This window comes from Scophthalmus maximus, chromosome 4 (assembly GCF_022379125.1).
Source record: "Scophthalmus maximus strain ysfricsl-2021 chromosome 4, ASM2237912v1, whole genome shotgun sequence".
Classification (NCBI taxonomy): domain Eukaryota; kingdom Metazoa; phylum Chordata; class Actinopteri; order Pleuronectiformes; family Scophthalmidae; genus Scophthalmus; species Scophthalmus maximus.
This window is the reverse complement of record NC_061518.1, coordinates 14,476,016-14,499,951: the sequence shown is the minus strand read 5'-3', so window position 1 is coordinate 14,499,951 and position 23,936 is coordinate 14,476,016. Positions and strand designations below refer to the sequence as shown.

The 23,936-nt window shown below is 40.6% G+C and overlaps 1 protein-coding gene across 2 annotated transcripts; it reads left to right on the top strand.

Moving 5' to 3' along the window:
• The first annotated feature begins 2,270 nt into the window (after positions 1-2,270).
• LOC118302671 (chromodomain Y-like protein 2) lies at positions 2,271-23,281 on the top strand. 2 transcript variants are annotated; one of them, XM_035629000.2, is made up of 7 exons: positions 2,271-2,646; positions 10,021-10,627; positions 12,844-13,061; positions 18,077-18,249; positions 18,345-18,555; positions 18,979-19,122; positions 19,216-23,281. In XM_035629000.2, the coding sequence occupies exons 1-7, from the start codon at positions 2,623-2,625 to the stop codon at positions 19,372-19,374; spliced, it is 1,536 nt and encodes a 511-aa protein (XP_035484893.1). In that variant the 5' UTR covers positions 2,271-2,622; the 3' UTR covers positions 19,375-23,281. The 2 variants fall into 2 exon arrangements, with proteins under 2 accessions (XP_035484893.1, XP_035484894.1); XM_035629001.2 differs by lacking the exon at positions 2,271-2,646 and adding an exon at positions 2,693-3,020.
• Positions 23,282-23,936: the final 655 nt, after the last annotated feature.

The following is a 23,936-nucleotide window of genomic DNA, read 5'->3' as shown; positions in this document are numbered from 1 at the left end:
CGAACTATATTGTTGTAACATGAATGGGCAGTAATTAACAGTTAAAGGCATGAAGTTAATACAACGATGAACATCGGTGATGGCTTCAAAGTTAAACCAAAAGCCAGACACAGCTAATGGGCCTCATTCAGGTCTTGTCCGTTCTTGTTTCAGGTGTGAAAAGTGAATATGTCCATCACACTCACACCTGTCAAAATAGCAACTGGCTCAACGCTAATGACAGAGGAAATGGCATCTCTGTGACTACAGGAAAAGAAACTATTAATTTCCCTTTTTTCTCACAGACTTTAACTGCTACATGTGAAATGCACAGTGCTGCCAAGGTACAGGTGTCAAACAGAAAGATATGGCAAAATGCAGCATTTGGTCTATATTGTAAAATGTGAAATGTCCAACTGTTTTGTGACAAATAGATAGACAGTCTCGTGAACTGAAATCTGTCCTGCTTGTCTGTCGTCCTTCCCAAATATGTACACTACCAGACATTACAAAGGTGCTGTATGTTATATGATGAAATATAACAGTGATTTAAAATTGTCAAATTTCCTGAAACTGGATGATCTGGGTTTTTTGCTAAACATTTTTGAATTTTGTCAATGTTATTATACCAAGGAAAGTCCAAAGTTCCTTTTTCCTCCCATTCAAGAACATTTCCCTGCTCGGCTTAATAAAGCACAAGGGGAAATCTACAATAGTTCTAACAATACAATAGGTCCAACCCTAGCCTAAACCACCACAGATGAATCCTAACCTCCCAACTTTCACTCCACATAGAACCTAAACCTGTGTTAATGTTGACTCTAAAACTAAATCTTTCACACAGCACTTTGAGGACTGGATGAAATGTCCAGTGTTTAAGCAAGAGTGAGCTTTAATACCTAATAATTCCAGCTCCATCATTACTTTTTGTGGCCTGTTATCCCCAGCATAACAGACAGGACTGTTGGGAATGTTAATTTATTCTCTGTATGTCGTCAGGGTCAATAACTCCAATAATTTACTGAGGCCCATTAAAAGTCTTTGAATATGAAAAGAATCCCTTATTATGCTCAAATTTATTCTGTTCAAATCCTCCTTACGAAACCAAACATTATTGATATTAATATTAACAGAGGGCAAAATAAGGGAGTATTTTACACCTCTGCTCTTTTATCAGCATGGCCTGTTGGTTGTATCTCTTTCTATTAAAACAACACAGTGAGATATTTTTACTTTGTAGTGTACACACACACACACACACAGAGAGAGAGAGAGAGAGGCCTGGAGAACAGTTGCACATCACATTCACTGAGCTCAGTATCAGAAATGTAAAACAGCCAGTACTAGTACATGGTGCTACTACACAGACCTGGATGTCAGAATACCTTGATATATTGTATAATTTCTTTATAACTATGATTGTTGTGACTGTTACAGTGCATGGGTCTGAGGATCCCTTAGTTTGTCCGTTTTGTGATCGATCAAGTGTGCAGAGGCCTTACCGGAGGTGTTTAGGAGTCAATGAAAAAAGGATAACTTTAGATTATATCAATCATAGATTTACACACTTGCTGCATATTTCAGTTTAATCCCTTTAAGGTATTTCTATATTGGGCATGATTATAAGAATTAATATTTTAGATATTACTGCGATGTGCCTAAAATAAGAATAACTTATACCAGAAAGAAACAAATATACGGGGGGGTATACAATAAGTCAACTCTTTCCTAACGATATACACGTCCCCAAAATTTCAGTGTGAACCACATCATTCATAAACCATCAATAAGTTATGATGAAGCACCAATTGACACAGTGACTTTCCATAGGAACCTTCACCATTCGGCCATGTGATTCAAAGCTGAGGGGTACAACGTGTGGTGATGAGCAGGCCAACTGTGCCCTTGTTGGATGACATCATTTTATTAGATGCAACAGGGTGATTGTCAAATCATCATCATCATCATCAGCATGTACTTCTGCGTGTCATCACACTGCTTAACAATGAATACATGTTGATCGGAATTATTTAAATCCTACAAGTGATGGCAAAAATTGTCCACGGCGATGCTCAGACCAGTGAAGGGGGTGTGAGCGAACTACATGCATCATATATAGTTCAAAATTATTTTGAACTATATACTTCAGATGCAGGTTGGGTCAGCTCTTCCTCTGACAGGACAGGGGACAGGTAGAGGGGTCATAAACAGGACCTGTGTCATCTAGTGTGTGTGTGTGTGTGTGTGTGTGTGTGTGTGTACGTGAACACAAGACACCCAGCATGTCATCTCCCGTTGAGCAGTTGGATTGCAACAGAGCTCTCGCAGGAGCGAGGCGCACGCAGACCGTCGGCCCGAGCACTCTTAGCCGGGGACTAGTTTCCAGTCGTCCACTTGGGTCCGGGTAAACAGCACCGCCCCGATGCTTGTTTGTTCTAAGTGTGGAACGATCCATCGCAGCGCGCCGGGCTCGATTGACGCTGTCTGCTGATCTGCCACTGCGGATTGCTCCGAATAACAAGGCTGCTCGCTAATTCCCGTCCGCCGGGGCTCTTCGCCGCAAACGCCGAGAGAGTCGCGTCCAAAAAGAAGAAGCCAGCGAGGCAGGCAAGACCGCCGCGCCGCCGGAGTCCGCGCCCCACAATGGCTTCGGGAGACCTGTACGAGGTAGGACCGACGCACGGCCAAGAGAACCGCTCGGCAATATTGGCGAATAATGGAATTAGGAAGTAAAGCGGAGGGCGTCGCGTGTGTTCACCGCGGCGCCCCGAGCCCTTTAACACGCCAAACTGACCCGCCTCGAGCTTTCGCGAAGCCGCGGGCTGGCGGACGTGTGCTCGGACTTTCCGTCGCTCTTGATGTACTTTTGAGGTGGTTCTGTGCGACCGTGCCCAACGGATGGGAAGTCGCTCGCGGGCCGAAGTGCTCCGCGCGTCGCCGAGTCCGAAGTGGTGGCGGAGTGACAGCAGCGCTCAGCGGGCGGACACGGCGACGGGCTCGGGCGGAGTGATGGTCGTGGAGGTGCGCGTACGTGCCAGGAGGTACTCTGTCATCGCGGGGGGACGGGGGGGGGGGGGGGCGAGACGAGACACCGAGACACCAGTTTGTTTTCACTGGGCGACGTCAACAAGTCATGGGCGAACAAGTGAAGTGGTGGCTCTCGACAGCGTCGGGGCGTAAAAGTTCACCCCACGACGTGCGTCGCGAAGGTCACGCTGCCCTCGTGCGCAACATCACCCTGGAACCGATGCCAGAAATTGCGTGAAGCCTGGTTCCTCCATCGCTCGCTGTCACCGGCCTTGGTTGTGCTGACACGGTGTCAGATGGTTCGCTCCGTGGCGCTGACACACACAGATCAGTGTCTGTTGACTTTCAGAGTCACGCACATACATATAGTCAGACATTGAAAAATGAAAGTTTTTCTTCTTTTTTTTCAAATGTACAAATGTTAAATATGCATTTGAAGTGCACAGAAACTTCCCAGAGCGTCTCATGGGTGTTTCAAGTAGATAACATTATCAGCTCGCAGCGCTGACAAACAGCATATGATGAGTCAAGCAGGACATCATTCTGACAACAAGTTGGATAAGTGCAAAGCAGGAAGTAATTCCTTTTTGTAAATATTTCTCTCATGGTTAGGCCCAATGGCTGTAATCATTTCAATTATCCCTCAATTCAGTGCCGAAACTCAGCGAGACATTACTCATCGAAACGAACCCTCATCTCACTATATGTTTGGGTGTTCACATGTTGCTGTGTTTAGGCTGTTGGTAGTCTTCTTATTTTGTTTTATTTTTTTAATAATGGAATGAAATTGGTTTTATGCTGCCTGTTTCTGCTTGATTAATTAATTAACTAGGGCCCCTCGCCTGCTCCAGCAAAAGCCTGATTTGTTTATGCTACAATTAAAATTTTTCAGCACTGACTGATTGGGAAAACCGTTCATGTACGCCTCCAACTCGTGATTCCAAGTTGTAGAATGTAGTATTACACCAGTGAATAAGTAGTTAGAAATATTGTGCTTTTAACTGAGAAGTTGAATGAGATATCTGCCTCACGTGGCAGCCTGTAATGTTAAACCATGGCCCCTAGAAGTTGATTCATTTTTTTGTTAATGGTAAATTTACTGCATTTATATTGCTCTTTGTCAGTTCTTTACACTGGTCACACTCACCCATTCACACACTCATACAGCTTTTCCCTATCACATAAACTCATACACTGATGGCATGATGCCCTGACTGTGGACCTGATTGACTGATCTTTGTTGAACAGGTTACTGGTTTACATGATTTATCATTCACAAAATAAGATTTATTTCTTAGTAGCAACATGTTGGCAGGCATGGCCCATCAAGATTCTTTGGATGGACACTAACATGATGACAACTGCAGCATGTGTGACTGTTCTGACCAGAGAACTGTTGTTAAGTTTGAGGAGTGTGTACATGTGCCAGCATCAAAACCAAGTCTGCCTGCCAGCTTTTTAAAATGTAATAAATTTGCAGGAGCAACAGGAATTACGGGAACAATGTCAGTTGTACAGTGTATGTGAGAACACATCAATTTGGGGTCAGAGGCCACTTTTCCTATTTGTTAATAGCCAACATTTGACTAATTGAATCTGCTTTCTGATCTCTTGCCTCCTATGGGCCTGAAATGCAGCTGTCAAAAGTTTGCATTTTTATTTGTGAAGAACAATAGCTGTGGTATGCTGAATTTTGGTGGTTGCAAAAGATTTTAAAGGCGTACAAAAAATTTAACTGTGCACACATATCATTCTCTCTTAACTCTTTTTAACTCTGATACAATGACATGCCAACTAGGGTGAAATAAGATGGTGAATTGGCAAACACTGTCTGCTTTGCATCTGTGTTGGTCAGCGTTGTCATTGGGGGCATGTTGGGTGTTTTTCTCTCCACTGTTGCCAAGTGCTTGCTCACTGTTGGAGCTGATGGGTTTATGTATATCTCTATAACAATGCAAAGTGTCAACCTTACTATGTAAAATGCCTAGAGATAATGTATGTTGCAATTTGGATTTGAATTCAATTGTTAGCATGCTAAAATTAGCATTCATTCATTCTAAGCACTACTAGGCCCAAGTACAGCTTAACAGAGCTGTTAGCATTGCTGAAGGCTCTTGGGGCCAGATTTGCTAAAATTAAATCCTGGTTATGTCCCCCTAAGACAGACAAGGCCAGCTCATAGGCACAGTTCAGAGGTGGGATTTCTGAGATCACTGAGCTCATATAACAAATGATAACGTAGACCCAGTATGAATGATGGCCATGCTCTGTCGCACCTGTAACCACACCCAAAAGTGATGAGAGGGTGTACATTAAACACCTGTTGTGACCATTTAGAGACCATTGTATGCTCCTCTTGCTATGATTTTGGGTTGGAGGATGCTGAAAAGGACTTTGGTAACTGAGGACGCATATGCCCACCTCCACACTTCCAGCTCATGCTAAAGCTTTAAGTGTTACAAAAGCACTTGTCTGTAGATACAACTCGGGCCTTCTATCTACCTCCACTACTCTCCTTCTCAATTTCTGGACATGAGTCTCTGCTATGCTATTATATGGTTTGGTGCCACATTGTTTGGGACTGTCATTTCAGTGATACCATTAGAGCTCACCCATCAAAGGTTGTTTACACTTGTTAATGTGCTCAGAATATCGGAGAGCACGACGGGCCATTCTTACAACAGCTGCATTAAACTCTGTTGAAACTCCATTTCTGGTTCAATGAACAGTAGGCAATGTCAGGTCCCCTTCAGTTTCCACTATTCACTAATTCACTGCCTGGAAAATGACAGTTTATCTTGTGAATTTTCATGCTTGCGTAACTATATGAACAAATTACTTTCTGACGGAATCTAGCACAGTAGAAAATGTGACCTTGATTCGTTTGACTAAAACTGTATTTATGGTAGACACAAGGTTAATGGGAGTTCTGCGCACCAGGCAGTAGATGCCTATGGCTGGGTTGGATTTATCCATAGATGGCAACGCTAGATGCAGGTGTCATACATGATAGTTCCGCATCATGCTTTAAATTGTTTTAATCACTGTCATAGCAGTGATCAACATTAGAATGTTTGTAGTGGGCATGAATTTGCTAAATGTGTGTTACTGAATAGGGGAATCCCTGAATCTCTTAGAACAGTTTTAAAGTCTCTACAAGAAACTTGCTCGCGAAAACACAAGCAGCCAAAGTTGACCAATCACAGTTCTTGTTTGTGGAAACTCCTCCACTGCCTTATCTCCAACATGTTGTTACATTTTTGAGTAGGTGCACATCGACTATAGCATGTTCATGCCCTAGGATGTGCGCTATGATGATATATTTTAATGGCGATGGACAAATGCCTCTTTCATATAAAGCTCTTGTTTATTTTGTTGTGTCACAAATCACAATCTTTGCTGCAACATTTTTTGGCTTTTGGTCAGTGGTTTACATTCTTCTATATTTCACACATGCAGCCAGGAAATTTGCTTGAAGGCAACACAAACAAACATGGTAATTACAAACAGGATAAGGAGTCCAACCAGAGTAGTATGGAGAACATCATACAAATATTTTGTATGTAAGGTATGACATTGAAAATATAGTAAGAAATAGGCCTGTACATGTGAGTATTTTATATAAGCTATTCAATTAATATACAGAAACGGTGCTATATCATGATACTTGTTGTTATGACCTACATCAGGATAGAAAGGAAATTACCTATGTCTGGATGAGATTTTGATCAAATCACTGCACTGAATTATGAGTGGATTTTCTTGAATTCGATGCATCTCCCACTTGGGTGTGTGTTGTCGTTATAAGGTCTTCTTGATACCATGTCACTTCCTCCCTTTTCTCTTTTGTTGTCTGTTTCTAGAGCGACCATTGTTCACCAAACAGGACTGGACACATAGCACTAGCTTATGAAGTGGCAGCATGAATACAGTGTCAGTTATACCAGTGGTAGGTTTAAAGGCCAGTCAGTGCAGTAGTGGAGTTGTGCTACACAACTACAGGCTAAATCTAGCAGAACAAGCCCCCGAAGACATGCTTTTATAACCTACAAAATATAAAGCCAAATCTATCATTGATAAGGTGCTTTAAGTTTATTTTACTGTCTAAAAGGTTTCCTTTATTGGTTTGTCGAAATAGTTCAATAGTTTGCACTTTGTGTTGCACGCCTTTACCCGATCACCCACATTTTGTCCTATTGAACAGAGGGTTGTGCCTCAGTTTTAAGTCACTTTGTCTGTGTCTGTCAACTAAGTAAATGTAATGTTCTAGAGCCAAACAAGGCCATCAAGATGAAGAAGGAGGCTTTTTGGGCTTGGTTGGCCCAGTGGTCTCCTCAAGCTGCACATTTGGGTGTGTAATAATGGACCAAATCTTTACCTACTGAAGGTGTCCTGAGACTTTTTGTGGATGTAGAGAAGGCTTATTACCGCATCCCTCAGGGAAATTTTGGGTGTACTGTGTGTGTATAGGGTAGTATGGGTCAGTTACAACAAACCACCCTTATACCAAAGTGAAAGTTATGTTAGTTTTCTCAACAGGAAGTAAAACACCTGTGGGTGTTGCCTCTTTTGAGTTCGTCCCTTGTCACCCATCCTGTTTGTAATGTTTTGGGCGCAGCCAGTGTGTCCAGAACTGCCTTTCTCCTTTTTTCAAACAAAAGTGGTTCTGTTGGCTTAATCAGACTGTGACCATGAGCATGAGCATTGTTTCCCAGTAATTACCTAGAATGTGAAGGCCTGCAACAGTTTCAAAATGAACTGTGAAAAAAAGTTTACACATCTCACCATAACATAACACATCATTTAGGGTTTGTGCCATTGCTTCATTGTGCACAGCCCGTCCTTGCTCTCTCTCTCTCTCTCTCTCTCTCTCTCTCTCTCTCTCTACTTCTACCTCTCTCTCTACCTCTCAGTGTCTCTCGCAAACACATTGACAGCAGACCTGTCTGTCATAGTGGGACATGGGGAGTGAAAGGGAGAACTCCTCCCCCACTGAGTTTGTTTGCAGTTAGGTGCGAAGTGGCTCGGGTGAGAGTCAGCACCTCCAAGACTGAGACCATTTTTTTTCTGTTTGAAAATGGTTGAATTGCTCCCTTTGAATTGAAAGTGAAGAAGTTTGTGAATCTTGGGTTCTTGTTCACTAGTCACAAAAAGGGATGAATATGACAGGTGGATTGGTGAAGTTTCAGCAGTAGGCTAATGCAGGCATTGTACTGGTCTATTGTGGTGAAGAGAGAGCTGAATCGTAAAGTCAGTCTATGTTCCATCCCTCACCTAGGGTCTGAAAGAAGTAACAAGATGAATCACATTGCGACTTCAAGTGGCAGAAATGGGTTTCCTCCATAAAGTGGTTGTGCTCACTATTATTTATAGGGAAGGAATTCAGACATTCGAGGGAGCAGAGCTGCTAATCCTCCTTTTCGAAAGCAGCCAGTGGAGGTGGTTCAGGCATCTGATCAGAATGCTTCCTGGGTGCCTTATGTTGGAGGCACATCCAACTTTTAAGAGTCCTCAGGAAAGACTCAAAACACACTGGAGAGACTACATATCTCATCTGGCCTGGGAAGATCTCGGGGTCCTCAGGATGAATTTAAAAGTGTTGATGGTAAGAGAGATGTCTGGACTACCTTGCTGTACCCTAGTGCCACCACGACCCAAAGTCAGATAAGTGGTAGAAAATGGATGGATGGATATACACAGAGACCTGCTAAATGTCATGTGCAACCGTCTGACCGATGGAAATGTTTAGTCACACTTTACAGATTTGTGGTCACGTGAGATGAAACTGGTCAATGTATTGTATTTTATCAAATACTGGAATATGAACATCTTATTTCCCAGAAATTTCACATTGAGTTTAATTAATACATCCTCGATAGAGAATCAACTTGAATGCAATCTAATTGATTTCATTTGAGTGAATAGTCACATACTAGTGTTGGTTTGACCTTGAAATGCTGTTGTTTACAGTTTGCAGCCTGTAGCATATCTCAGCTCAACACTTATCTATTTTCTACAGGGAATTAGTCAGTATCTTGTGCTTGAAAGGGGCGGTAAGCGATTCTAAAGCAAAACATGCTTTGTAAAAATCAGCGAATATTTCCTCGCTGTTGCTTCTGTGTGTCCTAGGAAAAAAAATCTGTGTTTTCTCCAAAAGCGCTTACCGCCCCTTTAAGTCACAAAATGTAACTTTTTAAGATGTGACAGTTCCTGGCAATATCTCAAGTCATGATTAAACATGTACACATAAAGTGTAGGGCGTCGTGTCCTGGGAAACGTGTTCAATCAAATATAATGGAAATCTGACCATTAGGTTTTGATTTCTTCATGTACAAATTTAAATAAAAATATTGCCTAGTGGTGGGACTACATGGACAAACATAGGGATTTATCCTCTGAGAATTATAAATATCCACTGTATTTTTCAGTGCTGCTGCTGCTATACCCAGAATGGAGTCATGTATGGTGAGCCATGAAGAGTACTTGAAAAAGCCCTCAGTCCACCAGAAAAATGATATCATATGAAGGGGCCTCAAAACCTGTACATTCATGTGTGCCCTGTTGTACAGGGCACGCATTTATTTAAAATTTCACAAGAGGCATAATCCTACCTTTCCCCAAAAAGGGCTTTTAAGTTCAAAAAACAGTTCTTAGCTGTCGGTTAGTTGAGTAGCTGCCAGGTTCGCATCTTTCCTAGCCTTGACCTTTTTTGTAGACCCAAATGTGCTTGTTTTAGTTCTGTAATTATGTCATAAAAAAAAGGAGATTCTATGCTAAAAAAATATTTTAAAAAACAACAAGCTCACTGGAGAAATGTAATATGTGTGCAGGTGCTTGTCACTTAAATGGCTAGTTGAACTGTTTTTTGCCTTTATTCCATTAGACATGGTTAAATACACTATAAGTAGACAGTCTTGTAATGAATAAATATTTCTGGAGCAGCAAAAACTAGATATTAATTGTTTCAATTTGAAGTAATTTCTAATTGCCTGTCCCTGTGTTTGCTACCCTCAGGTGGAGCGGATCGTGGACAAGAGGCGGAACAAGAAGGGTAAGTGGGAGTACCTGATCAGGTGGAAAGGTTATGGAAGTAAGGAGGACACATGGGAGCCAGAGCACCACTTACTGCACTGCGAGGAATTCATTGACCAGTTCAACAGCTTGAGACTGCACTCACACAAACAACCCAAAGCTCCAAAAACTAGTGGAGATTCCCTCATGACCAGCCACCCACCTGCAACAGAAAGCTCCAGAGCTAGGTCCGAGGCCCGGAAAAAGAAAAGGACTTTTGGTCCAGCTGTGGGGGTTGGAGTAGGACCTGTCCTAGGGATTGGGAGTGGAGGGTCAGGGCCCAAACACAAGCAACGGAAGGTGGGTGTAGGACCTGGGAAACATACTTTAGGTGACAGAATGAGCAAAGCCATGACCTACAAGGCTCCTCTGCCACGGGGGCCTCACTTTGTTCCTCCAGTGAGGGTTCCTCATAATGGACTCCAGAATGGAGAGGTGGAGCCTCTCATGTACAGGGCAGCAACAAGGTCACACAGACTGCCTACAGAGAAAGTGGATGGAGAACAACGAGACATTGATGCGCCTGGACAGCACTACTCCACTGAATTAGGTAAGCTGCTAAGATACCGAATGAAATGAGAAGAGCTAAGCTGATACTTGACTTTAAAGATATTAATATTGACATGTGAATATTAAAGTGAAACCACCTGGCTGTTCTAGAAGTAAGAAACCTGGGATGATTGCATGAAGTTTTAATGAAAGCTGTATTCAATTCAAAGTGATCGTTGTTTTTAAAAATCACAATTTTTCAAATTTCCAATTGTAGATTTTTTTCTGTTGTGTCCACAACTATTTGTAGAGTGACACAATTTTCATAATTTTTCCCTTGTACAACACCACGCGATTCTTTATAATTAAAAAAAAACTTTTAATGTTACTTAATCAGATTGAAATAATACTTGTAGGCCTGAAGTCACATCTGGACTAGCCTCTGATGCACATGCTTCTTTAACGCTTTACAGTCTCTCACTTAGCATTTCTTTCTTTCGTTTTGTAAAACAACAAAGCAAGTTCCTGGGGTTTACGGCCTACAGTTGGGTCTATAAGTATTTGGACAGTAACTCAATTTTCATGATTTTCGGGAACTAAAAAATAATTTTAAATAAAACATTTGGTAAAAACGATTTGGTGCATTCTTAAAACAAGGAAAGCACTCGTGAGATGAGCAACACCAAAAGGCCGGGAAGATTACTGAAGACATGTAAGTTCTTATTGCTTATTAGATGTCATAAAGGCCCACACTGATAAAGATATGGTGAGCTAAAACTTTCTAATGGCTAATATCATCCATAGATTTGTGGACCTAGATGGATATGAATAATACAGGTCCTGAAAGGTTCCTAACATACAAGACAGCTAGACACATAGAAGTCTATATTGCAACCATATCTTTTTGACATCTCCATCTTCTTAGATGATTGACTGCATTGCTTATAAAGAACAGGCCCACTTTTACACCGTAGAGACTTGAGCTGACACGCAGCTCTTAAAGCTTCTTCTATGGTCCTTTTACTGCTGGAGCTGCTGATAACACCTTTGGATGTTGCTCCCAGGTCACAGTCCAGGGCCTGCAACGCTAAAGTTAATCATTACATGTGTTTTTGTAAAAAGTTATCATGGTTCATTTAACCGAAAATTCAAATCAGAATGGGTTTGTTTTGTTTTTTTAACCATGTTTGAAAAACAGCACATATACATACTGTATCAACTATAGAATTAATATGGAATATATGGGAATATTCTGCCCCTTTGGTGTGGGTGTTAGAAACTTTTTGTCTTATGTTCACACACCCTAGAATATACTGAATGTCTGCTTACGGTTATATACAATATGTACTTGTTGTGGTCTGGCTTACTTTTAGTTTTTGCTGTTTATTCATTTTAGCATTCCTATAACCATGCTATTCACTGTATTAATAGAGTAACTGATGGTTGAAATTTCATGTGTACATTGTGGCACTCTGTTGCCACACAAGAACATGAACTTGGAAATAGAACTACACTGTAAAAGGCCCATTTGGAATCTGTTAGCTGTTCACTCATTTCAAAACACCACAACGTAATTAGATGATTGTGAGGCGAGAGCTTGTCTATGTAAGAACCTGAGGGGTAGCAGCCCAACCTGGTGGCTATTGGTCTGGCAGCCATTATGATCCTAATCTCCTAAGCCTTGAAAGACTACCCATCTCACCTCATTCAGCACCCTCAGCTCCACCCATTAACCCACTACAGTGGATGAGGTTTTCACCGATATTGTCGACTGGCAGCAGAATGTGACGATTCGGTTTAGACCCAACCCCAATTTATCAAGTGTTGGGTTGGAGAAAGCTTGGAGGGGTTCCCTAGAAAACTTCTCATTTAGTTCCCTATCTATCTTTGCAGTGGTGACTCAAAGGTGAAGTTCTACTGATTTGTGGATCATTTTGGTTTTTAACTTTTCACTACTTCAAGAAGTCAACCAAACTCAGGGATTTATGTAGTTTCAGTCTCCAATGAAAATAAAAGTTGAAGAGGATTTATTTTTCTGAACATCAGACCAACTTTTTGTGTTATTAGGGCCCGAGCAAGGCGAGTGCCCTATTGAATCTGTAGCGATTATTATTATTATTACATTTTGATTTTTGTCAATCTCATCCACACCAAATTGCACTCTCATAGATACCAGGCCCCTAAATGTGCCAGATTTTATTTGTCAGTATGTCTGTAATATTTACACAAGTCTTGAATGACAGATTGACCTGTTGTCTCATTCCACGTCTGTGGCAGGCTGCCCTCTTGCCAATGGAAAGATGCATCTGAACAGCTCTGTAAAGCGGAAGCTGGCTGAGGAGAAAGGCTATGTGTTCGACAAGCGGCTCAGGTACAACGTGCGACAGAGCGAGAACAACTGTCGATTCCGAGACATTGTGGTCAGGAAAGAGGAGGGGTTCACGCACGTCCTGCTCTCCAGCCAAACGACAGACAACAACGCTCTGACACCAGAGGTGAGAGCGGGAATTGCACACACTGTTTTACTGACTATACATGTGAGTTACATGTACATGTCTTTTTGTCCATTACGTTTCTGTGTTCGAGCTATGCACTGATTCCCCAACTGCTCCAGGTGACAACTTCAGAAAACGTTGTTTCCTACAAACTGCCTCCTGCCAAACAAGGTTTCTACAAGGAGGGCAATTATTAGTAGATATATTCCAGCACTGTGCCATCTGCTGTTATTGCAGCAAAATGTCAGTTGTACAAGTGAGGAAATTATGCAGCAAGTTCACAAAGGAGAATGTAATTTTGTAATTATTCTTCAAAAGAACTGGACACTCTAGAGATGAACAGATTTCCAGTGATTTCCACTGTAGCAATAACACTGACATCGCTGCAAAAGAATCATAGTTATATAAAGAAAAGATCAAATGCTTGAATGCTTAAATTACCTTGTTTTCATTTTTCAAGGTTACATAGATACTCGAATACAAAAGAATTACTAAAGCATTAAATGCACAACATGTCGCTATTGACAATGACATAATTACGTGACAGACAATCCAGATGTTCAGGCTTCTTGTACTCCTAAATCAGTCGACAGGATCTCACTATTTGTAGAAGCACTTTTGATGAGATCTGATGACAAACCAGCTGAGTTTCTCTCTACAGGTATTTAGGGCACATAATCTGAGCCAAGCTGTGACTTTTGACGAGTTTCCTCAGTCTCCTCATCACTTGGTCGATCACCCGCTTCATCGTGTCAGTCAAATTACCCGTCAAATCAACAGCTAGTGGCAGAGCAAACTGTACATCCTGAATACAGAAGTGACATTGTAATCTTTCATGATAAGACAAATTATTACAATTTTGCCATATTTACTTTTTTATGTTTAACAATATTAGACGAGGTTTGTTTTGGAGAAGCATTTATTGTGGTTTAGACTGATTATTGCCACATTCACAATATCCTTTTTATACACGGGCCATTCTTATTGAAGATGTTAATTCAGACAGATCAAAAAAAATTAATAAAAGAGGTTGTAACACTGGATGTGGTTAAATGGCTCTCTGCTCTGATGCTGCAGCTTATTGCATTTTGATGATTCACTGCTTGAATCGGCCGCCTGCAGGGATGTACCAGCCTGTGATTGGCTGCCCTTTTCCCACACTCTAATCAACATCAAGCTGGTCTGTTCAAATTTCCCCTGGATGTATTCAGTAACTGGCATTTCTTTTGAGGCTTTCTGCAGCTGCACTTTTGACTCTATGTCTGTCTGCTGATCTATAAACCCTCTATATTTACTGTTGTGCCATGTTGTGACCGTCGGTTTGAATTTGTGGAAGTGTAATTCATGAATTGCCATGTTATCATGTTGTTTTACTAGCAGTTCTTTTTTTTTCTTTTTTTTTACTATTTGTCATTTTTTTCAAGATAAAGTTTTTTTGAGTCATCCACAAAAATCATTTGATTAATGATGATTTCATAGTAAACACCACTGACCTGATAAAATTTCCCCTTGCCAAATGGAGCCGGATTGGTCATTTAAGTGTATATTTAGAATTTAAACCTTACAATGAAGTTGCTGATTCACTTATTAAAGTATATTCTAGTTGATTTGGAAATGTTCAATATTAATCAATTGTGTTGACACTTGTTGAAATGAATAACGTTAGACTAATATTATTACTATATTATTTTTATATAATACTTATGAGCTATGTTAATATAATGGTGAGGTTAGAAACAGATAATGGCAGGTATCAGACAGCATACATCTCTGGTGGAAAGCAGGATTTTCCTCCTCTCAGATTATATGATCTGTATTAGATCTTCCTCGGAGGGCGGTTCTGTCTTTGATACCGCGTCATATGCACAGCTACACTGAAGTGTTCATAACTGTGTGTGTACATGTATGTGTATATATGTGTACTTTCATGTATGACAGTTAGCCTGTAAACCCTGGGCTTATCAAACAGCGCTGATGGTGCCTTTTCTGTCTCTGTCTTTGAAGCTTCAGGAACAAGAGAGTCTGCTGAAGTGCCTGCTCAATGGCTTTAGAAGAGGAAATCTTCAAAAATATCCCTGTAGATTTTTAACACTCTCTTTTAAACACAGTGCTTGCTTTAAGTGAGAACGTCCCAAGAGTGATAAACTGGTACTCTGTCACCTTCCTGGCCTAACGTGCTGTTCCTGTGTTATACTGCCATTGGAAAGTTTTTGAAAAGGCTTTGTTTTATCATTCTAATACTGTCAATACACCGACTATCAGAGCCCTGAAAGTATGAATTAAGGATTAATACAGATATTTAACACGATTTCATCTATAGATCTAAATCTATCAGGAAATTATCTAAATCTTGATCACTCTCATTAGCTCTAAACATATTGTGTGTTTGTCAGTCGAGAAGTTCAATGTATTTGTATAGATTCATAATTACATACAATATCTATAGTGCCAATGCAGTATATCTTATGTAGGTTTAAATCCTGCATACCTACTTTTACGAAAGCATCAATGGAAAGGTGGGGGGGGGTCACAATATAGAACTTTTTGACAGCAGATTCTTATTCTTACTATTTACATCAGTGAGGGTTTTGTTCTATTCAAGTGTCACAATAACTCTGTTTTCAAACATGAACTCTGGACAATGTCAGCAGAATTGTCTCTGGACATTCTCTAGTGTTTTCCGTTCACATATGATGAACACAGTGGGAGATTGTCTGAGTCAGACTTGTTCACAACAGCAGGTTAAGCTCCGGAACATTCTCTGGCATCCGTGTAGAATAGCAGGAGGCAGGACCTGATGATAATTCTGCTGGAATAACAGTGTTTTTGTCTATAGTCATTCTCCGAACATTCTCCTGCTCTATTCTCACAAATGCTCACTAGGACATTCTCTGGAGATTATACGATGAGGCTGGCCGGAGAAGTTCTGGAAAATGTCTGAACTTCAGTGCATGTCTGAAGGCACCTCATGTCACAACGACGTGACAGTGAACTGGCACATGAATGAAGTTCAGCCATCATTCGCCTTATGATTTGTACCTGTGCTTTTTCTTGGTGGCGGTATAAATTACAGTTGTGCGACCGTACAGCTGTCGGTGAGGACACAACAATTATGATGATTCATAAGTGTCTGAAATCTCAATTTACTGCTCACTACAGAGTAAACTGTATGTCTGTTGTATGGGCAGCAGGGAATGAGTGAACAAGGGAGGGAATTCTGGAAAAAGGCAAAAACTATTACCTGCTTTGAGAATTCAGAAAATGTGCCAAATGGCAAGCGTGTGTCACGAGGGAGAAGATGGATACTGTTGCAACTGTCTTTGTTGTGTGTAACACCCTTTAGTTTGTCTACAAATAACCTTGAGGCCTCTACTCACGTGCATGGATACCACAGTGACTGTTCTCTTCTGGCTCTCTGTGCTACACAGTGGAACCAGGTCTCTGCTTCATGTGCTGTTTCTAAGCAGGATTATAGTTCACCTTGCTACAAAAATAATGCAGTCATCTGTTCTCTCCCCCTCTCTCATACACACACACACACACACACACACACACACACACACACACACACACACACACACACACACACACACACACACATTCATCTAGTGAAAACTGTTACAGATTATGTGCTTGCTGAGACATAGAGAAGTCAATTCAATCTGAGGTTAAATTGTTAATATGGGTCAGGTGATAATCTGATTAAAATGCAGCAGTAGAGCCGTGCAGATTGAGAGCGGACAGAGATGTGGTGGTGAGGAGTTTGGGTTAGGTTTTCCAGACGACTTCTTATCAGGTCCAAACACCTGTATGCTGATACAGAATGATGCACTGTTAAGGGTTAAATTGTGTCTTCACAGCCCGTTTGTTGAGGTAACATAGTGCAAGTCCTGTGATGACTTGCTTGTCTGGCTATTTACCATCCCTTGGATCACATCCGCTGAAAGAATATTGATAATATAGTGCTGCAACTAAGGATTAATTTCATTATCGATTAATCTGTCGATTATTTTCTCGATTAATCGATGGACCAAACAAATCGATTGTTTGGTAAATAAAATGGTAACAAAAAATGTTTTCCGCACCCCAAGATAATGTTTTGTTTTGTCCACACACCAAAGATATTTAATTTACTGTCATAAAGGAGCAAATAACCTAGAAAATATTCACAAGTAAGAAGCTGAAGTCACAGAATTTTTACTTCTTTTTTTTTTTCCTAAAAGCTTCTTCAACCGATTATCAAAATAGTTGGCGATTCATTTAGTAGTCGATTACTAATAGATTAACTGTTGCAGCTCTAAGATAATATACTTGATGCATTGTATTTTATCTTGAAATTTGCACACAACTTTTAAGAGGAGCTCAGGAGCTTTTAATATCTAAAAAGTGTGTGTTTAAAATAATATGCTCAGAATAGAACCGATGACAGTATATGGTAAATGGGCTGTATTTATATAGGTATTCTCTAATCTTAAAGACCACTGAAAGTGCCCTACAGAACAAGACACATTTACCCATTCACACATTCATACTACAGTACATGCGGATGATTACCGCGTTTTTTTCTGTCACATTCAAGCTCATTCATACACTGTCGGAAGAGCCGCTAGAGGCAATTTAGGCCACAGCATCAATGCAAAATGGGTTCCTCCCTGGTCCATGCCCCATGTCGCCACCAAGTTTGGTGCATATCAGTTCAGTCGCTTTGACAAGACCTGCTGAGAAGCAAATGCCGGCTAAAACATAACCTCCTTAGCAGAGGTTATTAGATGTTCACAGTCTGTGCACCAACACTATTTAGTCTCCATTAACAGTTGCCATTGTAGGAATGGAAATACGCATCCTTGCAGTCCCACTGTTTTGCAAACCCGACGGGGAGACGGCAATTTCGAAGCGGGGACGTGGGGGAGAGGAATCCGCGCGTCCCGACCCTCCCTGACGTCGAGAGTGCTCGGCCCCACTCAGCGCTGCTCGCAGCTTTAATGTAATTTACATCTCTTCTGTTTTCTCTTCAGATCATGAAGGAAGTGTGTCGAGCACTGGGTAACGCAGCCGCGGATGACAGTAAATTACTCTTGCTCAGCTCCGTGGGAACCGTTTTCTGCAGTGGCCTGGAGCCGTCCTACCTGATAGGCCGTCTGTCCACTGACCGCAGAAAAGAGAGCAGCCGCATCACAGACGCTGTTCGGTAAGAAGAAATCGCTCTACTATAAACATAGACTCTCTTATCACTTGCCATCAGACTTGATGGGTTTGGTGCTGATTGTTCTGTGGCCCCTTTAGGGACTTCGTGTTGGCATTTATTCACTTCAAGAAACCCATTGTGGTGGCAATAAACGGGCCTGCTCTGGGCTTAGGGGCCTCCATCCTACCACTGTGTGACGTGGTGTGGGCCAGTGAGAGGGCCTGGTTCCAAACTCCATGTGCAGCCCTCCATCTCACCCCCTCAGGATGCTCCTCCTACACCTTCCCCCAGATCCTGGGTGTAGCTCTGGTGGGTCCCAGCAATATCACGGCTCTCAGCTAACTTTACCTGGTCTAATTTGATTCCTGTTTTGTCCGACCTCTATGGATTTTTGGGGTGGCGACGGGGATACCAAGATTGGGGAGTAAGACATTTCCAATACTGATATATCGGGCAATATATGCATTGAAAAGAAAAAAAATCCTTTCAATGATTCCTAAGATGTCATTGTCAAACTCTTATGACAAGAAGAGTTGAGGCTTGATAATTTACAGTTTAATCATAAACTCTATTGTGTATAACTGTAAATAAAAAGAAAACACAAATACAACAATATATATAGAACTCGGACTGACTCTACTCATAATCACACGATTACCCTGTGTTTACCCAAATCATACATTTACATTGCATGACGTATTTGAAATAGCCACTCTCCGTCTCCACTGGCAGGCCAACGAGATGCTGTTCTGTGGAAGGAAACTCACAGCACAAGAAGCGTGCAGTCGAGGTCTGGTGTCGCAGGTATTCTGGCCAACCACATTTAACCAAGAAGTGATGCTGCGTGTGAAGGAAATGGCGTCGTGCAATGCAGTGGTAGGTCCTGATTATAGACAACCCAGAGGGCAAAGCTTCCCTTTTGAATGTTACCTAATGGACCCTCTTCACTTTGTGTGTGTTTTGTAAAAGGTTTTAGAAGAGTCCAAATGCCTGGTGAGGAGCATCCTCGTGCCACTGCTGGAGGAAGTGAATGAGAAAGAGTGTCAGATGCTGAAACAGCTGTGGTGTTCAACCAAAGGACTAGAGGCACTCTTTAGTTACCTGCACAACAAGGCTTATGAGAAGTAACCATCCACACCGAGGAAACCAGAGGTGGTTAGTGTGGGTGTGACGCCACCTACAGTGTGACCTTCAGCAGACTGAGGTCGTGATCTCAAAGTAAAGAAAAGCTGCGTTAAGGTCCTTCGTTTTCATCCATCAGCAGAGGGGATACACTGGATTTCTGTTTGCTTACATTGCTACCAACAAAACCAAAAAAAATCTGATGTGACCATCTTTTAAAGCAACCTTTTTATTGGACCCCAAATCCGTCCGGATGTTTCTTCTTTTTGAAGGAGTCAAAGAGCAAAGGGCCAAATGTGCATTGCTTCAATGCAGGGAGGTGCAGAGTGTTTCTGCAAGCACATGATAAAGTGATATTAATATATGTTAATATATATTTATTTTAAAACAGTTGCTTTCTGGATAGAATATACATTTTTTATGATTTTCTTTTGTTGCTTATTGTTTCAACTTGAAGTGTAAAAACCAAAGTTTGCATGAGGAGAGTTTCTTGCTTCTGAACATGCACATTCCTTCTGCTCTGTATGAACAGAAACTCATACATACTCAAGTCAAATACAGACTGCTTAAAGAAAATTTAAGTTTATAACATTTTTTGACAGATAATTTTAGCACCCAACAATAGCCAACCATGCTATTTGCACCCAGTTGTTAGTCTCCCCTGGAACACTTCAATGTAAAGGCTTTCTTACATGCTTAACATTGTGAAAGGGGTCTATTTGAACCCAAACCATTATCTGTCCTGAACTTTAACTAGTTTTGTAGCCTAAACCCTAGTCAACTAAGTGTAAAAAAAAAAAGAAAAAGGTCAATGTCTCCTGAGAGAAAGTCCTGTTTTTGCCCACTTCCTCAAACTCAGATTCCTCCCCATTCGGACCTGACCGGACTTCAGACATGAACTCCAGAAAAATGTCTGGACATTTTCTGGATTTTTCCATTCACTTGACGAACGCAGCAGGAGATTGTCCGAGTCAGACGCGTTCAGGCAAACAGGAGCATTTCCGGAACATTCTATGGTGTCTTGGCAGAGCATGCAGGAGGCAGAATTTCCAGCTCTATTCACATGGTCTCATTGGCAGGTAAAGTCCCAGAAAATGTCCGCAGCGACATCTGCGCACATTTGCTTCTAACACACAGCCCCTCCGAAAAATGTTGGGACTTCAGTGCATCTCTGAAAGCCGTTTGTGTCACATCTTAATACTGCCTCACCTGGCTTCCTAAAGCTTATCTGTCTGAAAGTGGTATTTAATAAACTTACTGGTGGCAGACGTTTTGAAGGCCACTTGGTGTATGGCACATATTAAACGCTGCATAAAAACAACTTGTGTCATCCTGTTTGCCATTTTTTTAAACTAACACATGCTCGGTGAAGGTGAAAAAACAAGCCACTTAGGAGCCGTTAAAGGTTCCACACTGATGTAGAAAGCTGAATAGCTGCCGTATGGCTTTTCTCACCTGGGTGCAAATAGACCGTGTTTTTTAATCACAATTGATTGTTTGGGCTCTAAAAGTCTTTATTACAAAAATACAGTCATCTCATTTTCCAGCAACTTTGTTATGATTATCAGAATTACCAAAAATGTTCTTCCTTCAACATGAAATCAAGTCTCGAGAGCAAACTTGTACGTGATGTGATATCATCCTCCTACAATCAACATTCATCTGTTTTTAGTTATTTTCACCTAAAACAACATATTTATGTATAAGATATGGCAAGGGATCAATATATTTTGTATTTATACAAATACAGTCTCATTTGGTTCAGGACGTTGCTTCAAGGGAAACTTGTTTGAATCGAAATGCACAGATTTTAATTTCTCCCAGAAAATAAGTGGAAAAGGAGAACACCAGACGTCTCATGTGAATGCTACAACTACATGTACAACTACATGTACAAATATGTCCGTTCTTAAATAACAGTTTGGCTCGAGTACAAAATTGCTATAGATAATTAAATGAATTTGTGTCACATCACATGGAAAGATTAGCAATGAATTTGATCTCACTTTGTTTCGAGCTCATTATTATACCGCCTTGCATGTGGAACTGAGGTGGTTATTACATACAGTACAACATAGCTTTGAGTTTTCAATGCAGACATTGATTGTGTGAAATGTGATTTTTCTTTTTTTCTTTTATCATGTTGACATCATCTGACAGTTATTGGTAAGTTGTGTACTTTGAGAGCGCCCAAAACAGATGAATCTTGCTCGGTCCTCTAGTAATCACATAGTGACTACACTAATTGTCAGTGATCAATATTGTGAAAATGCAACAGTTGTAAACCTGGAGTCCACTTTGTCCCTGCATCTGCATGTGATGAGTTAAGATTACAATAAATGTTATTTTTTGATGTGTATTATAGTTAGGAATCTATTTTGTTTTACCCAGAAAAAATAAATATATATATATATAGAGGTCTGTGAAGTTGTTTTGTAAAAGTACAAAAGATATTTGTCCATCTTTGCAGTTGTACACATGCAGTACAGAATAATATATTGATAATGTCGACTGTTTTGTGCAACGAATTGCATGTAATATACTGTACATATGAATGTGTTGCCTGTCTGAACACTTTGTATTTCAGGTTATGTTTTGTACCGGCGTTGTAAGTAATCATTAGAAATGTTGCATTTTATTTTTGTATTTATTTGAGATAACTGTTTGGATGTGCAGTGCCATGTGGTTTCCTTTGCTCCAGAGGCCCCTCGACTCTCTTAATCACCCCCTCAAAACTGTCCCGTAAAAACTTTAATAAACAAAATGTTCAGGAAATCCGTGACCCTTAAAGCATAAAGCGGTGTAGATAATGGATGGATGTCAGGAAAGTAATATATACATATAAAATTTCAAGGCCAAAATGGTAAAACACTGTTGTCACCTGAATGTTTCCATTTTCATTTGACATATCAAATTTGCTGTAAATTATTCAAGTCATGTCAGATAATTCAATATGATATTTTGTTTTACTGAGCTTTTTAAGTATAAACAAATGATTGATAAATTGACCTCTATTGTATTTGAGCTTTCTTAAGTTCAAGCATTAAATACCCCATGAGGTTGTTTATTGATTTTCAGTTTCATTCATGGCCATTGCAGTTTGGTTGCAAGGAATGATGGTTTGATGTTTTGAAGTCATTAAATAAATCAAATTCTAACTTTGTCATCTTATCTTAACCTGCCAGATATGTAATGATCTACAAAACACTGATTTGGCTCACACAATCCAAAATGTTCTCACAGGCAACTTGGCAGGATTGAGACCAAAACCTATTTTTATTCTTAAACAATCGATTGAAAGACGTTGGGATTTCTTCAGCTATATTCCTTGTCTGTTGATGTGTTAAATCCCGGTGTTGGTGTTGCTTGTCTTCATGGACCCAAGATGTGCAGGAGGACCTGTGTAACGTGTCTACTGTGAATCAGTGAATGCAGATCATTCAGGCCCGCGTGGACACACACTTCATGACAGGGGTCTCTATGTATTTATTCATTTATTTATTTTAATTAGTAAGATATTCTGATTGATTTTCTTTGTGTTGCCTGAGATAAAATAGTTTCAAATCCCCCCTAATGCACCAGATCCAAATGTCCACCTCAGCATGTTTGACGTGTGCTTGCTATTGAAATTTGACTCAAATAACATATAACTTTGATAACTAGAACAAAAAATCTTAATCCTGTTTGCTTCATTATTTATGACAAATTAGTTTGTGACAGGGTTCTTTCTGTCTTTTACAATATCTTGTGTTGACTCATGCATGTGTATTTTCACTGTTCATGTTTTTTTCCCCTCACACTTTGTCACAGAGAACATCTTGGGGTGCCTTGCAATTTAAATAAATGTCAAAGATGGATCCATAAGTTGTGATGGGTAGAATGAGCTGCTTCAAATAAAGAAACCGTACTTTCACCATGTGCTTTTTGTTTTACGTTTCCTAAAACACAATAGAATTCATATTTTACTAACTGGCTGTGATACTGCAATAATCAAATCATTTTTTAGATATGGAGGAACAGCTTCAGTTTACAATATTAATCTTTTCATTCAACTATGGTAATTTAATGAGCAGACAGTTCTTTTTCTATAATGTAACAGGTCTGATAGAATCTTCAAGAGGACCATTGTAAACAACACTGAATAAGTTACAGGATCCAGCCTCAAGGGTCCACAAAGAAATGATACTGAGCCCTCAACCACCTCTCACTTATCTTCACTCAGCAAAAGGCTCGGGTGTCATCTTGTGACCTAAATGTAAACTTTCAGTCACATGAACACAAGGTCATTAACCAGGAGCCGGTGGACAGTCGAAGAGAGGAGACGCCAGAGGATGTGGATGTCCTTCCATACCTTAAACAGCTCAAGTTTAATTTAACACTTTTTAAGACTTCCCGTTTTCATTTTCTTTACCATACTGACCATAGTATGAAGCTGTGTCTGAAAACCAGAAGGGACAGTACAGACAAATAACTGTACTTATTGTTTGTCGAACCCTGAAACCTCTTGCTCCCCTTTTGAGGAAACAAATTCCAACGCTTTATAGGACTTTTCATGACCAGTAGATTGT